This window comes from Phyllobates terribilis, unplaced genomic scaffold (genome assembly GCF_046119375.1).
Source record: "Phyllobates terribilis strain yellow unplaced genomic scaffold, ASM4611937v1 Scaffold_246__1_contigs__length_2949330, whole genome shotgun sequence".
In the NCBI taxonomy this organism is placed as follows: Eukaryota; Metazoa; Chordata; class Amphibia; order Anura; family Dendrobatidae; genus Phyllobates; species Phyllobates terribilis.
In genome coordinates, this window is record NW_027363006.1 from 898638 (window position 1) to 916438 (window position 17801).

The 17801-nt window shown below is 49.4% G+C and overlaps 1 protein-coding gene across 1 annotated transcript in view; it reads left to right on the forward strand.

Annotated features, from left to right (window-relative positions):
• LOC141217705 (microtubule-associated serine/threonine-protein kinase 3-like) overlaps positions 1 to 17022 on the forward strand; it is a 45200-nt gene extending 28178 nt beyond the window's left edge. The window contains exon 8 of the mRNA XM_073665840.1: positions 16931 to 17022. Coding sequence (XP_073521941.1) covers positions 16931 to 17022 — 92 coding nt within the window. The remainder of the gene's footprint in view (positions 1 to 16930) is intronic.
• The last annotated feature ends 779 nt before the right edge of the window (positions 17023 to 17801 follow it).

Consider the following 17801-nt stretch of genomic DNA (forward strand, 5'->3'; position numbering starts at 1 on the left):
GAAAGGCGGAGCAGAGAGGTACCGCTGGAGCTGTGAGCAAGCAGAGCAGTTAGAAACCGCCGGAGCGGTGAGCAAGGCAGAGCAGGCAGGAACCGCCGGAGCGGTGAGCAAGGCAGAGCAGGCAGGAACCGCCGGAGCAGTGAGCAAGGCAGAGTAGGCAGGAACCGCTGGAGCGGTGAGCAAGGCAGAGCAGGCAGGAACCGCCGGAGTGGTGAGCAAGGCAGAGCAGACAGGAGCCGCCGGAGTGGTGAGCAAGGCAAAGCAGGCAGGACCCGCCGGAGCGGTGAGCAAGGCAGAGCAGGCAGGAACCGCTCGAGTGGTGAGCAAGGCAGAGCAGGCAGGACCCGCCGGAGCGGTGAGCAAGGCAGAGCAGGCAGGAACCACTGGAGCGGTGAGCAAGGCAGAGCAGGCAGGAACCGCCGGAGCGGTGAGCAAGGCAGAGAAGAGGGGACAGGGCTCTGTTCACACAGAACAGACTGGAAGGGAAAGGCAGAACCAGATATACACAATATACTTGCAATGAAGTAGCGAGTGGACTCTTAACTCACAAACGGAAGTACAGCGACAACGAGTAGGAGTTAGGTGCAGGTTCAGACTCTGCAGAAAAAGGGAAGGTACGGACATAGAGAAAAACAGGTAACAGGCTTGGAGAGTGTTCAGACAGGAACTGAGTGTTCAGACAGGAACTGACACTGCAGCGAGATACAGGAGCGAGTCTGGGTATGCGGCCCCCAGAATGGCGGACAAACAGGCTAGAAGACACAGATAACAGGTCTGGGTATGCGGCCCCCAGAAGGCGGGACGAACAGGCTAGGAGCGTGTTCAGACAGGCCTGGGAATACAGCCTCCAGGAAGGCGGACAGGCAGGAAAAACAGAACAGGACCGGGCACATCAGGCAAGAAGCCCTCGGAGGATAAGAGTTGCTCAGGCACCAGCTTCAAGGTGGAGCTGGTTTAAATATCCAGTGACAGACAGAAATAGGCTGAGGACGCATTAGGGGTGTGCCCACAACAGCTACAAAAAACAGGAAGTAACCGGGCTGCTGCCCTAAGCAGTCAGAACAGAGACAAACAGACAGCATGAATAGAAGCCAGGCTAGCAGACTGGACTGAAGATCAAGTTTGCAATCTTGCATAGTGAGAGATGGTGCACCATGCAAGCCCGCCACCAGGTATGTTACAGTGTATATAGAGGATCTGTCCCGTGTGGTGTAGTATATAGAGGATGTGTCCCGTGTGGTGTAGTATATAGAGGATGTGTCCCGTGTGGTGTAGTATATAGAGGATGTGTCACATGATGCGTAGTATATAGAGGATGTGTCCCTTGTGGTGTAGTATATAGAGGATCTGTCAGCTCTCCTGTGTGGTGTAGTATATAGAGGATCTGTCCTGTGCGCTGTAGTATATAGAGGATGTGTCCCGTGTGGTGTAGTGTACAGAGGATCTGTCGGCTCTCCTGTGGGGTGTAGTATATAGAGGATCTGTCCTGTGCGCTGTAGTATATAGAGGATGTGTCCCGTGTGGTGTAGTATATAGAGGATCTGTCCCGTGTGGTGTAGTATATAGAGGATGTGTCCCGTGTGGTGTAGTATATAGAGGATGTGTCCCATGTGGTGTAGTATATAGAGGATGTGTCACATGATGTGTAGTATATAGAGGATGTGTCCCTTGTGGTGTAGTATATAGAGGATCTGTCAGCTCTCCTGTGTGGTGTAGTATATAGAGGATCTGTCCTGTGCGCTGTAGTATATAGAGGATGTGTCCCTTGTGGCGTAGTATATAGAGGATGTGTCACATGATGTGTAGTATACAGAGGATCTGTCCCGTATGGTGTAGTGTATAGAGGATCTGTCGGCTCTCCTGTGTGGTGTAGTATATAGAGGATCTGTCCCGTGTGGTGTAGTGTATAGAGGATCTGTCGGCTCTCCTGTGTGGTGTAGTATATAGAGGATCTGTCCTGTGTGGTGTAGTATATAGAGGATCTGTCCCATGTGGTGTAGTATATAGAGGATCTGTGCCGTGTGGTGTAGTGTATAGAGGATCTGTCGGCTCTCCTGTGTGGTGTAGTATATAGAGGATGTGTCCCGTGTGGTGTAGTATATAGAGGATGTGTCCTGTGTGGTGTAGTATATAGAGGATGTGTCCCGTGTGGTGTAGTGTATAGAGTATCTGTCGGCTCTCCTGTGTGGTGTAGTATATAGAGGATCTGTTCTGTGCGCTGTAATATATAGAGGATGTGTGGCGCCCTGCTGCGCAATAGTGCCACAGATCCTAGAGGGGTGCTTGGACGGATTTCTCCACAAGAGGCCCTCAGAGCATACACACACCTCCACCCTACCTCAGACCACCAGACGGAGCCCGGATAGGGACATATATATACGGAGGGTGGAGTTAGGCAGGCAGAACAGAGCAGGAAGCTCCTGCAAGTACAGCCTGTGAGTCTGCTGCAGCCACAGAGCAGAACAGTCTAGTTGTGTTTTAGTGTAGGCTCAGACACAGAAACAGGTCTGCAGCCAGTTCCTGCAGGAGTCAGTCTGCAGAGGTAGGCCAAGCTAGACTCAAGTAGCTCAGGTTAGTGAGCTTAAGGTGTACCAACGCCATAAGAGAGGTGAAGCGCAGCCTGCCAGCTGCTAGTGTGTATAGCCTAGTGAGGGCCCCGAGTAGGCTGAAGGCTAGTGGAGTGAGTAGCATTGGGGGCAGAGGAGCTGTACAAGCTCACCCCAGAAACATATACCGGACACCGGGTCCGCGTCTACAGGGCCATATATTCCCCTGTAGAAACAACCGGATTCCCTGGAAGACTTCAGGTCCCAGGATCACCCAAGAGCTGATACGTACCAGAGCCAGGAGTCACGGAGGCCCCGCAAGCAGGGAGTGTGAACTCCAAGAGAAGGCCCTATCAGAAGATCAGCAGGTGCAGGACAGTGACAAAGTTAGGCCTAGCTCCAGGCAGGTCAGAAACTTACTACACAAAGGCAAGAAACAGGAGGCCCTATACCTGCTCACTGGGGAGAATCCTGATATGCACCCTTCACCCTATAGTGCTCCGGAATGTGACTGAATTTCCACCAGTAAAAGGTACTGAAGTGAACTGTGTGTGGTTGCCAATCCTTCTTCAGACCCGGCTGGGTCCCCTCTGTCCTGCATCCCTACATTTACACTGCCCTGAGGCCCAGCTCCACCTGTGGGGAGCTATACCACCCAAGCTGCCTTAACACCGGCCTCAGCGAACTGCCGCAGCGCTGGTGATCCTCACCAGACACCACAGGTGGCGTCACGAACTTTCACATAATTATCCACCTTTTTAAAGAGAGGCCCAGGGTACGGGCCCGGGAGCCGACTACCGCGACATCCCCCAAGGCCAGGCATCAAGGCCCAGGCGCCAAGTACATCCCCATCCCCTGGGCTCGTCATCTCTTTCCTGGCGTCACGAACAGGATAGCGTGCCCGCGGCTACGGAAGGAGTTGTGCCCGTTGCCACCGGGTACTGCGCCTTTATTCACGAACTGTATATTGTACTGTGGCGAAGATTGATGCCATTGTTACGTCACTGTGCGAGAAGAAGGGCGTAACCACGCGAAAACTAGGAGGCGTACCTGTGTAACCGCGCGAAGTCTCTGACACGCCCCACGCACTGACGCAGCGTCAGGTCCTGGCAGGAAGCCCCAACGCACGCTCTGACGTAAGACGAGAAGCGACGCAAGGTCCTATCCGACGACCGTCACCTGCAGAGCTGCGGCCTACGGAAAAAGAAGGTAGGCCACGGTTCGCTAGGGGGATGCCAGGATGTCGCAGGAGCAGCCCGATACCGGGGTTCGGGTCGAGAACCCCGATGATCCCACCGGGGATGATGCCGCGCGGGATGGAGCAACCGCCCCATCAACAGGGCCTGTAGCGCCTATCGTACCATTGACTTTACAGTACATGCCTGGAGCAAAGTGGCTCCCCCAGTACAGCGGCAAGCCAGACACCCTGTCTGGATTCAAGCGAAAAATATGCAGCATACTGGACATGTATTCTATGATGGGCAAACAAAGAGCTGCACTTGTTGTGGGACAATTGACTGGTGCTGCGGAGAGAGAAGTAGAGACTTGGTCGGCCGCAGACCAGGAGTCAGTGTCCGTAATCTTCAAAAAGTTACAAACTTCTTTGAGGCAGACCTCCAGATGAGGTTCTACCACTGCTCACAGAAACCGGTGGACAGTGTTCGGGACTATGCCTGCCGTTTGCAAGGGGCCCTGCGGGCTCTGAAACAGGTCAGTCCAACCAGCATAACTGATGAAAGTAAAATGCTAAAAGAACAATTTGTCCGGGGGCTGAGGTCCCAAGAGGAGAGCAGGACTGTGCGTTGGTGGTCCTTGGATCATCCAGATGCTACCTTTAAGGACATGGCTATAAAGGAACTGCAACCCCTGGAAACAGCAGATACTGCTATACAACATTACCAGGGTAGGGCCACTCCAACGCCCGCAGCACCCACCTTTTCCCCACTGGCTAATGAAGCTAAAGTGCAGGCAGCGCCCCCTTGTGAGCTGGACAGTCTGGGCTCAGAAGTGCGCCAGCTGACTAAAAACCTGGTCACTCTGATGAGTGCCCTGCAGCTACGGACGGAGCCAGAGACGGAGGGAAGGATCCTGCTAGCCGACTGCCCTGAGGATGTCCCCTGGATGAGAGGAAGGAGGAGGACGCCGTCGCCCCGGAGGAGGACAACGCCGCCCGGGAGGAGGAAAACGCCACCTCGTGGAAGGACCAACAACCAGCGCCACCCTCAACGAGAGTTTGTCAGCCACCGCTGCCAGAAGGCAGGCCACACAGTGCGCAATTGCCCTTTAAAAGAGCAAACCCTCGGTCCGAGGGTCAACACCCGGGAATAGACTCAGCAGGCCCCTCAGACTGGCACAGCACGTTCGTGGGAGGAAGACCTTTCCTGTCCATAATCCTGGACGACATTGAGATACCTGCCCTGCTGGACACTGGATCTCAGGTAACCATAATGCCTGATGCCCTTTACAAGAGATTCTGGTCCATGGACAATCTCCAACCCCCAGATACAGATTTCTCCGTTTATGCCTCTAACAACCTCCCTCTTAACCTAGTCGGGGTTAAGGATGTGGCGGTAAAGGTGGGGAGAGTGGAGCTGAAGGACCAGGGGTTCATTGTAGTAGAGACTCTCTCTGATGAGAATGGACTGTATATGGTACCAGGTACTAATATTGTTGATAACTGTTTGGAGGAAGTGGTGTTTTTACTCCAACAGCTCGCTGACGTCGCCAGACCGGGGCAGAGGAGAGCCCTCCAGAAGGAGATTCGAGCCCTGATGTACCAGCAGCAAGTAAAGTTATCCGGTGGTGAGATTGGTAATGTGCGGGTAGCAGACCCGATGCCCATTGTGATTCCCCCAATGAGTGAAATGCTTATATGGTGTAGAGCAGCAATAGGTCTTAAAGGACAGAGTTACCAGGCGGTAGTAGAACCCCTTAGCTCAGAGCACAGACCTACACTCTTAACTGCCAGAGGGGTAGTGGATGTACGCAATGGGAGGGTGCCCGTCCGTCTTCTCAACTATGGGGAAGACGAGGTCAGATTACCACGATATACCACTGTTGCCAAGTTACTTGCTGTAAATAACAACTCCATCCACACGGTGGAGTCCTTAACCTCCCCAGACCAAGTGGAGGATAATGACCCGGCAACCCAGGTGGAGGACTGGTGTCAACAGATCCATGTTGGGACAGACACCACTCCAGCTCACCAGAAACAGGGGGTACACCGGGTGGTTCAGGAATACGCGCAGGTATTCAGCAAGCACCCACTTGACTTTGGGAGGATTTAGGGGGTACAACATCACATCCCCACAGGCAACCATCCCCCCATCAAAGAACGGTACAGGCCTATACCACCACCACACTACCAGAAAGCCAAGGAGATGTTGCACGACATGAAAAAGGCAGGGTAGTAAGGGATAGTTGTAGTCCCTGGGCAGCTCCCCTAGTGTTAGTCAGGAAGAAGGATGGAAGCATGAGGATGTGTGTAGATTACAGAAAAGTAAATCGCATTACACATAAAGATGCATACCCTTTATCACGAATAGAGGAATCCCTGGCTGCCTTAAAGTCTGCAAATCAAATTACTTTTCCACCCTTGACCTCACTAATGGGTACGGGCAAGTAGCTGTGGCTGAGGAGGATAGGGAGAAGACGGCCTTCACCACCCCGATGGAACTCTGCGAGTTCAACAGTATGCCGTTTGGACTCTGCAATGCACCTGGAACGTTTCAGAGATTGATGGAGTGCTGCCTGAGACACCACAACTTCGAGACTGTGTTACTATACCTGGACGACGTGATTGTGTACTCCAAGACGTATGAGGACCACTTGAAGCACCTGGCGGAGGTATTTGAGTCACAGTCCCAGTATGGGATGAAGCTGAAGCCCTCAAAGTGCCACCTGCTCAAGAGAAAGGTACAGTACCTGGGGCACATTGTCAGTCCAGAGGGAGTGGCACCAGACCCGGAGAAGGTCACTGCCATCCAGAAATGGCCGGAGCCGAAGAACCTCAAGGAGGTACGTCAGTTCCTGGGACTAGTAGGATACTACCGGAGGTTTGTAAAAGATTACACCAAGAAAGCAGCGCCTCTGCAAGACCTCCTGGTAGGACAGTCCCCCCAAAGGCAGAAATCCCCCATTCCACTGGGGTGAGGAGCAAGCCGAATCATTTCAAGAGATGAAGGAGATACTGACAGGCGACGAGATCCTAGCCTACCCTGACTACAGCCAACCGTTCTTGCTGTATACTGATGCCAGCAATGAAGGATTAGGAGCTGTCCTAAGTCAGAAGCAGAATGGCCTAGAGAAAGTGACAGCCTATGCAAGCAGGAAGCTCCGCCCGACTGAGAGGAACCCAGAGAACTATAGCAGCTTCAAGTTAGAGTTCCTGGCCTTGGTCTGGGCCATCACTGAAAGGTTCAAGCACTACTTAGCCTCCAGCAAGTTCACTGCCTACACTGACAATAACCCCCTGACTCATCTTGAAACAACCAAGCAAGGAGCCATGGAACAGCGATGGATGGCTCGGCTGTCCAATTACCAATTCACAATTAAATACCGGGCGGGCCGCAAGAACGCCAACGCCGATGCCCTGTCCAGGATGCCTCACCAGTCAGACACAGAAGAAGAAGTGGATGACCTGGAGGAGATTGAGCTACCTGCCTTTCACCGGAATGGGATGATCCACGAGTAATGAGCCTCCAGGAGGCAGCGTGGTAAGACGTTAAACCCTTTGCCTCACCACAGCTGGAAGGAGACCAAGGACAGCGACCTGGTTGTCAGCCGTATCAAGGAGCTGATAACCCAAGAAGGTTCCTCCCTGGAGAAAGATGCATCTTTCCAAGCAAAACAGCTGTGGAATGAGAGAAGCCGGCTGTTCATCTATCGAGAGAAGCTGTGCCGGAGGTACATCAATCCCAAGACCCACGAGATGGTATGGCAGATAGTGGTCCCCAAGATGGACATCCAGATGGTGTTGGAGGCCTACCACGATCAGGCGGGGCACTTTGGCTGGAAAAAGCTAGAAACCCTGCTAAAGTGTCGATTCTACTGGGTGGGAATGCGCAGCTCCATTGAGAAGTGGTGCAGAGACTGTGGATCCTGTAGCCTCAGAAGAAAAGACTACAACAGCCAGAAGGCGCCCCTGCAACCCATCAAGATGGCTTGACCCCTGGAGATCGTGGCGCTGGACCATGTCAAGCTGTCACCCAGCAGGTCAGGGTACTCCTATGCCCTGACCATGGTAGATCACTACTCCAGGTTCCTGGTGGTCGCCCCTGTCAAAGACCTGACGGCAGAAACAGCAGCAAAAACGTTCCAAGCATATTTCTGCAGACCCCATGGATACCCTGAGCAGGTGCTGACAGACCAAGGCCCAGCCTTCGAGGCCGAGTTGTTCAAAGAGTTCTGCCATTTGTATGTGTGTAGGAAGATAAGAACTATACCGTACCACCCCCAAACCAATGGTCTCTGTGAAAAGATGAACAACATTGTCATCGACCTGCTGAAGACCTTACCACTTGAGGAGAGAAATCAGTGGCCAGACCTACTACCTGACCTGGTAGATCTGTACAATCACATACCTATGAGTTCCACCAATTGCACTCCAGCATATCTCATGCGAGCAAGACCAGGAAAGTTGCCCATGGACCTGGAGCTTGGTGTTGCAGAACCAGAAGCAGATATGTCCACTGAGGACTGGGACACGTCCAGACAGGAGCAGTACAGAAGAGTACAAGCCTGTGTCGAAGACAGTCTCGCTAGGGTGAAGGACAAGCAGGAAGACCACTATAATAAGAGTGCGCCAGCAGAACCCTTCACACCAGGATAAGTGGTATTGAAAAGGAAAAGGAGAAACCACAAACTTGATGACCAGTGGGAGACAGAACCCTACCCTGTGTTGAATTTATAGGTTTGATAACAGGAAGACGTGTTTGATTAGCAAAGATGAAGGAAGAACAACTGCAACGGTATCTAGAGACCACCTGAAGTTGTGTCCAGAACTGCTAAAGCCCCAAGAAGAAGTGCCTCTCATCACCCCGGAGGAACCTGAAGAAGCAGTAATACATACTGATTTAGGAGATTTCCCGGCAGATTGGCCTCAAATAGGAGGAGCAGTCATAATCCCAGTACTCCACTTCTTTCGACAGCCAGAAGACTCTCCACAGCCAGATGAACCTGTAAGTGCTGCAGAAGAGCCTAGTGCTGCAGAAGAGTCAGCTCAAGAAGAATCCCCGGACGAAGCATCCCCGGCAGGAGCAGAGCAAGAAGGCCCAGCCAATGGTGAACTTGCCAGGCCCAAAGGGAGGTTAAGGCAGTTTTTCAATACCATCACTAGTAGAACAAATCGGGTAACTGACAACACAGATACCACACATTCTATGAAGACTCCTTTATCGTGATTAGTAATTCTTCTATATAAAGTAAATGACATGTGGGAGTATGGTGATGATTACCGCACCCATCCTTCTAAAATAATTCCAGTGCAGAAGAACAGCATGTAGTCTGACCTGGGTATCAGGGGTGTATTAAGGATAGCCAGGGCCCCGCGTGGCCCCCCCACGTGACGGGTCGGAGGTCACCATATACCTGAAACATTATTATTGAAAAAAATAGCTGCCGAGTGAAACTAACCTAAAAAACATCCATTAATCTAAAATTTACCTTCAGTTAAAAAAAATACTTTACCCATAGTATTGAACAGACCAACTTTAATATGTAATCAAGTCTCTTGCCAATTTTCACAAGGTTTTCATATCAATAGTGCAACAAACACAGAATACAGTAGAAAACATTAACAATATAACACTTCCATTACAACAGAAACATCAGTCATTATATCTAAAAGTGTCAAATGCATAACAATAAATAAATATATATTTTTCAAAAGCTGTCAGAACCATAAACTGTAGAAGCAAAGTATCCTCTCCCTAAGCCTAAGCTCCAGCATACCAGATAGTTTTGGGGTATGTTACTTGCTACATTTAATAGGTTAATTTGAACTTTAGCCTAGGGATGTTAGTAAAGATTTGTCTCTGGAAGTGTCACCCATTTCCCCTGTATGAGGTTGACCAACCAAACTGGAGGCATGAAGGAAAAAAAAAAGAAAAACCAACAGATTAAGGCAAGACCTCACCTTTTCTGAGTAATATAAGACTCATGTTTAAAGCAATACTGCAGTTTTTTTGTATTACGGCACTGGAGTAGAGCCACTAATCTAAGTTCCCTGCCCCTAGTCTCATCCTTACCAACCGGCATCTTCATCTGTATTCCGTGAGGCTCCTGACGTTCTCCAGCAGTTTGTGACCTGCCAGCTTGCTCCAGTGTTTGCTGGCCTATCAGGAAGTCAGAACTCAATTTAAGCCCATGAGATCCAGAACAAGGCCAGCAACAGGCCCCCACACTTATACTGAGAGCTTCTGACCATTACTTCAGGTCAGTCCAAAGTTGCAGTCAAAACATGGCTGTGGGACTGAAGCGGCGCTGGGAAGAGCTGAAGACAGTGGCTAGTAAGTATAATAATAGGGTTAAGGAACCACTAGTTTAGTTGCACCACACCAGCGCTGAAATAAAAAAAAAACAACCCTGGAGTGGGGCTTTAACCAGGTGACAAAACTGTCACTATCAGTGATTACTGTGCAGGCGGAGGAGAGCAGAGGTGTGTGATTCCATATACTGCTCTGCATCTATCTCAGGCTGTGTGGAATAATGCCCTGGTACCTGAGGTAGATGCTGAGCGCTGTATGTGACACGTGCTGATCGGACACTGCAGCTCTCATCTCAGTACTGTCCTGCTGCTGTGAGACAAGAACTGTAATGTGCCATCAGCACTTGTAACAAACAGCGCTCAGCATTTAGCCCAGGTGCCTGAAATTTATTCCCCAAAGCCTGGGATGGATGCAGAGCAGTATATAGAATCATACACCACTGCACAGCAATCAATAGAAGGCAGATTTTTTTTTTAACTAGTTAGACATGAGTATTATATACAGAGAAAGCCAGCTCTCATATCCTCTGCGATTGTGCGCTTTATCCTCTGCCTGACACCTCCTGCACATTATTGGGTAACATCATACAGGGAAAAAAGTAAATGCCCCCTTAGTTGAAGGGGAAATTGGCATAAAGTTTTCAAGTAATTGTAAAAACTAAAAATGGCTGCTGTGTCAGTCTGTGTGTTTTGTGAGTAACTTACAGTTTGGCTGGTACTTTGAAGAGGAAACACACGATGGTATGTGCTGTGCTTGAATTTTCAATACCTAAAAGAAATGAGGCAAAAAATAATTTTTCTTAACATCTGTTTACACATATACATAGTAACAGTCATCCTTCAACCTTAAAAAATAAGTCCATCTAGTTCAAGCCATAGCCTAACATGCTGATCCAGAGGAAGGCAAAAAAAAACCATGTGGCAAACACTAAGCTCCACATTGGGGAAAAAAATTCCTTCCTGACTCCATACGACAATCAGACTAGTTCCCTGGATCAACGCCCTATCAAGGAATCTAGTATACAGTGCTGTGCAAATTAATTGGGACAAAGCCAAAAAAACCCATATTTTTGAATATTTAATAATAAAATGTTATAATGCACTGTTACATACAAATTATAGTAAGAAATATGTCCTCCTTTAGCAGATATGAGATTTTCAATGCGTTTTGGCATTGATTCTACCAAGTTTTTGCATAAATTCTTCCATTCTTCATCATGGAACCACACTTGTATGGCACTGTTTATCATGCGTTCTTTGGTTGTACAGTCCATTTTGCCAAGACGTCTCTTCACAATGCTCCACAAATTTTCTATAAGATTTAAGTCTGGTGAATTGCCAGGCCAGTACAGCACTTTTACTTTATTTTCTTCCAGGAATTTCTTCACACACTTGGAATTGTGGCATGGAGAAAAAGTACACTAAACCACTCCTCACAGAAACAAGCTCTCAACTGAAGCTGAGGGGGCAGCTAGCTGTTATTTTCTGACTAAAACCAGTCAAACCACATTTTGTTACTCACGGTTGTACACTCACACCTGTTCAAAAAAGTTAAAACTGGTTTGAATCACTGACTGGTAACCAACTTACGATTTTACTTAAAAAATGCTTTGTCCCAATTAATTTGCACAGCACTGTATATAATCTGTAATATTATACTTATCAAGAAAGGCCTCCATGCCCTTCTTAAATGTTAGTAGTGAATCCCTCATTACAACATCATGCGGCAGAGAGTTCCATAGTCTCACTGCTCTTACAGTAAAGAATCCGCGTCTGTGATTATGATTAAACCTTCTTTCCTCCAGACGTAGAAGATGCCCCCTTGTCCCCGTCTCAGGCCTCAGAGTAAAAAGATCAGTAGAAAGGTCTTTGTACTGTCCCCTCATATACTTGTACATACCGTGTTTCCCCGAAAGTAAGACCCCCCCGAAAGTAAGGCAGGGTGGGGGGTTTCGGAGGGGTCCGCCAATGTAGGGCACCCCCCGATTGTAAGGCAGGGTAGCGGGGGGGGGGCCGGGGAATGTAAGGCTGATTCGTCACAGGCTCCCTAGCCGGCTCGCAGCTGATTGGCCGATCAGCCTGTTCGTCACAGGCTCCCTAGCCGGCTCGCAGCTGATTGGCCGATCAGCCTGTTCGTCACAGGCTCCCTAGCCGGCTCGCAGCTGATTGGCCGATCAGCCTGTTCGTCACAGGCTCCCTAGCCGGCTCGCAGCTGATTGGCCGATCAGCCTGTTCGCCACAGGCTCCCTAGCCGGCTCGCAGCTGATTGGCCGAATCAGCTGCGACGTCACCGCCTGCAGGCTCGCTCCGATTGGTCCAGCTTCCCCGGCATCCGAATCGTCAGCCCGGCACCGCAGAGGAGATCGAAACAGAAGGAAAGTAACGGTAAGTTCCGAAACTCTCTCTGTGTGTGTGTGTGTGTGTGTATACGATATGTGTACGGTATGTGTATGGGTGCCGTATGGGGCTGTGTGTGTGTGTGTGTATACGATATGTGTACGGTATGTGTATGGGTGCCATATGGGGCTGTGTGTGTGTGTGTATACGATATGTGTACGGTATGTGTATGGGTGCCGTATGGGGCTGTGTGTGTGTGTGTGTGTGGTGGCAGAGTGGGGGGCAGAACCACTGTATGGGGAGGCTGCATGCTGTTCAGCCTGTTTTTTTTCCCAATGTAAGGCCTCCCCCGAAAGTAAGGCAGGGTGGGACTTTTGGGGGTAAAATTAATGTAAGACAGGGCCTTACTTTCGGGGAAACACGGTAGTAATAAGATCACCCCTAAGCCTTCGTTTTTCCAAACTAAATAACCCCGAGTGAAATTGATAAGAAAGTGTGTGTCAAATGCGAGTGTACTTGAGAAACACTTACTAGAAAGTCACTGGATCTCTGTTTTGTCTTTCTCCAAGAGCTTCTTGGTCCTGACACGTGTTCCATTGATCAAATCATGAGAGAAGTTCCTGCAGACAAACCCTGAAAAACATAATGCGAGTCACTTCTGACCAGATTGTCATCTACTTTTCTCAGAACGTCTACTTCTACTTCTCTTAACGTGAGAAAATGGCTGTGGATTTTTAACATTTCTTTTACTTTGTTAGTCCCCTTAGGCAACTTGAAACTGAACGTTAGATCACTTGTCTATATTCAAAAGTACTTTTGCATTGCTACATATAAAATCACTATTGCCTGTGAAGCCCAACCACAGAATGACAGTGGCATGTGAAGAGAACCTAGTATGTCCATATCCTCAAACGCTATTGACGCACCCCCTGGGCAGCGGGGTACTCGCCAACCGGGCCTTGATGGATTTGGGGGATGTCACAGTGGCTGGCCCATTCCGTGACCCAGGGTGGTCAGTCCAAAAATAAAAGGGGGAATAAAAATGTAAACCAAAAAGGGGAAGTAGGGTAGGTTTGTAAATGTTCGTGACGCCACCCGTGGTACCCGGTAATGACTACTGGCGCTGCGACAGTCCTCTGAGGCCGGTGTTCCGGGCAGCTTAGTTGGTGCTACTCTCCACGGGTAGAGTAGGCCTCAGGGCAGTGTAGATGTGATGTAGAGTGGTGGCGGGTGCTGTGCCGCTGTAGAAAGAACAGGCAGAGATAGCGGTTGAAGTCATCCGAGTCTTTACTCACTTTTTATCAGCTCAGAGCTTCTCTCTGCTGTCACACGGCGAGCTGCGGCCGCCAGGGTGGGGCTCAGCACTTTCCAGGTAGTTCAGGAGCACCTGCCAGGACCCCGCTCTAGTGTGTTCCTCTCTTGCTCAATTTCTCCCGCCGTGTGTTCCCCACTGAGTCCCGTACGGGTGCTGCAATCTCTCTATGGGCAACGTGTAGTTCCCGGACCGACTGGGCGCCCTTTTTGGTGACTTGTGGTGAGGCTGAGGCGTAAGGCTGGGTCCCTCTGGGTAAACTCAGATTAGGGCATACAGGTGGCGACTCCGCTCCATCCGTATCCCCCTGGGATCCACATAAGCCTCCGGATTCTTCCGACAGAGACGTGAAGTACAAAGTCAGATTGGGGACCGGTTACCCCTCTTGCGGCCGGGTCCCTCTGGCTAGGCCAGAATAAGGTATGCAGGTGGTGGCTCCGCTCCGTCCATATCCCCTGGGATCCTTTCGCCTGTGGAGCTTGACTCCTCTGCTCCCCTCCTGGGCCTCCTACTCTCAGGACCCTGACCGAGACAGAGCCTACAGCAACTCTGCCCTGCTCCTCGTCTCGAGGCCTGAGACCGAGGACCGTGGACCCTCAGCTGGCTGCAGCGTTGTGCTGTCTACCGACCAACGACCCACAACCAAAGACAATGATACCAAGATGGCCTCCATATATATATGATCCAGCTAAGTGCTCAAAATAAATGCTTCCTCCACCCTCACTCACTACATGGTTCCCCCCAACTCCTCCATTCTGGCCCGGGGCGGCACTATGGTGCATATAGGCCCCCTTCAGAACTGGAGTGGTGTAGTGTTGAGTGTGTGTTTGGGGTCCTGTATGGTACTCCATCCTTACCTGGAAGAGGAGATATCACACCCTTAAGTGGGGTGCAATAACTCTGTGGCGACTGAGCCCGCAGGGGCGCCACATTATTGACCTGCAGTGCAGGTTAATAGTATAGAAAAGTGCCCAACCGCTGTACTGAACGTGCAGCTCATGGGAAAAAAATGGAATTTAAATCATTCCAAGAACCTTTACTGGCCTTCAGTCATACAGGTGTGTACAAAGCATCTACAATTGCAGCCCATAGCACTGCGAGTGGCTCCTGCAAGCACGTGTGACGCTCACAGCCCTCCTTGGGAAGATGGGGGGGTACTCAGAGCCGGGTCAGATGTTGGGGGATGTAGCCGTGGCCTGGACCCGTTCCGTGCCCAGGGCCGTCACATTAAAAGATTTAATGGGCTTTCAGGGTTGGTGTTAATTGAGTGGTTGTATTGACTACACCACCTGTGGTGCCTGGTGATTCTCCACCAGCTCTGCATTCAGTCCTCTGAAGCGGGATGTAGCGGCAGCAGAAGATGGTACTACTCTCCACAGGCGGAGCAGGGCCTCAGGGCAGAGAGGACAAGAGGATGGGAGCTGTTGTGGAAGATGTTGTGCGGTGTAGTGCGGTGCCGCGTTGCAATAAGAAACCGGAGGCCATAGGGGTAGTCCTCCAAGCTTTACTCACGGTAGAATGCTCAGCTGCAAGGCTTCTCCCTGCTCCTCACGGCGCGCTGCGGCCACCAGGACCGGGGGTCCGACAACCTCCGGGTAGTTCAGGTGCTTTGGTCAGGACCCCGCACCAGAGTGTTCCTAGACTTTCCCACTAGGTCCTCTCCTGTCCGTTTGTGGTGCGTTTACTAAGGCCGGGTCTCCCTCTGGACTATGCACAGAACAAGGGTACGGGTGGCGACTCCGCTCCGTTACCCGGTGGGATCCACTGAGCCTCCGGGCTTCTCTGACTAAGACTTGTAATGACAGAGTCAGATATCGGGGGCCGGTACCCCTTTTGCAGCAGGAATCCCTCAGACTAGGCCAGAATAGTGAGGACAGGTGGCGTATACCGCTCCGTCTTCATCCCCCTGGGATCCTTTTGCCTGCGGAGCTATACTCCTCCGCTCCCCTCCAGACCTTCTTAAGTAAGGACCTTGACCGGGTAGAGACAGCCGTTAACTCTTGCCCGTTCCTCGACTCAAGGCCAGAGTTCGAGGACCGTGTCCCCATCAACTGCAGGTTCACACAGAAAGCCACGTTCAACGATGAAGATCACAATCAAAGACCTTGAACTTAAGATGGCTGGCTATTAAATATGAATTTAGTACGTGTAACCTCTAAGTGTATCCTCCACCCTCACCCACTACTAGGTTCCCCCTTACTTTGGTTCCCCCATCTACACTTATCCCGGCTGGGGCAGCACCCTGGTGCCTTAAAGCCCCCCTACAGGTGGGAGAGATGTAGTGTTGAATGCAGAGGTGGGGTCCTGACAGCTGCACCATCCTTACCTCGAAGGAGAGATACCACACCTCATTAAAGAGATGCAGTACCCCTTTGGCGACCGAACCCTCAGGGGCGCCACACACGCCCTGGCACTTTGACTGATAGCTGACTCTACAGTGATGCACTGCATCGCGAGAGGTCAAATTGCTAGGGTGTGCTTACAGCAGCCACTCACATGTATGACTGAAAACCGGCAGTTCTTGCGATGAAGTCTATTTCTCTCTTCTCATCTCTCAAACAATCCTGCTATTACATATAGACGCTTAAAAAAATTAAAATATCTTCTGGTAAACAGCCACCTTGGGGGGCCAGCAGCTAAGGGTTTATTTGGATCCAAGGGCCCAAGCTGGGGCTGCCACCCATGTGGCTCTTGCGTGGCGTGCCTCAATATAGAGTCTACGAAAATCTTTACAAATTCAAATGGTACGAAGCAATATAAGGTTACTCATACCATCACATGTACCACAGTTGGGGTGATCTACAGTGCAAAATGCCCTTGCAACAGAATATATGTAGGCCTTACATCAAGAGAACTCCGAAGAAGAACTAGAGAACGCGTCTTGGATATCAAGGCAGCAAAAGAAATTTACAATGTGGATGAGCTCAAGATATTACCGCGTCACTTTATGAAGTTTCATAACAGTGACCCTTCTGGTCTCCAGTTGAGTGGTTTTGATAGGGTCTACCCAGGCACTAGAGGAGGTAACTGGAAAAAAATCCTGGCACAGAAGGAGGCAAGGGGGATCACTGTGTTGAACACCTTAACCCTCCATGGTCTCAATGAGACAAATAGTTTTGTTTCATTTCTTTAATATTGTTGGGTGGTTCCTAGTGGAGTGCATTGTATTATGGTCATTTTACTTTTAATCTTATTTTAATTGTTTTTATTCGTTTATACTTACGTTTTCTTCTTTCCTTCTCTTCTTAGTTCTTTCGCCTGACGTTTGCTATTTTTCAGAGTTGGTCATCTTCTTGAGCGTCATCATCACCAGTGCATTTGAACCTCTTTTTATATTTTAAAGAATTTAAATATCTTCTAGTAATATATGTATAATGTCATGCATTTATGTGCCCCATGCCTTTTTGTTATATAAATATATTTTTCATCTCATCATATTTTTCACTATATATTCACTAGCACAATTGCACTGTATGGGTCATATTATATGATAGGTGTCACACTATCCATCATATATCATAGATATATAATTTTTTCATATGATATATATTCTCCTATAACATTTTCACGTTATTATCTCATATACGTCCCTGGTATCCTGTTATTAATTTCCAGGGCAGGTCCTTGTTAGCTAGTGGACTGAAAAAAAGGTAATTAGCTCATATCACCTGATACTCACAGGAATCCCAGGCTCACGGATTAGTGTCCAGCATACACTTGTAAGGATATATAGAAAAAGTAAAATCCGGTGCCACAAGCGATAAATCCTTTATTCCAAAAATTAAAAATCACATGTCCCTAGGAGGGGAACAACTGGACGCGTTTCGAGGACACAGCCCCTTAATCGTCAGTATACAAATGAATTAAAAAACAACACATTTATAATAAAAACTGTGACCACCCCTAAGCATGTGTGATAGATTAGTATACACATTAGGATATTAACTCCTACTTAGACAAGATTTGCGTGCAACAAATTCTCATAGAATATACAGACATAGACTTAGGGGGAAAAAAAAACAAAAAAAAAACTTTTTTGTAAATAATTTGCCATATAGATGCACAGAACAGAATATGCATATAATATTATAAATGCAAGTATATATATATATATAATTCA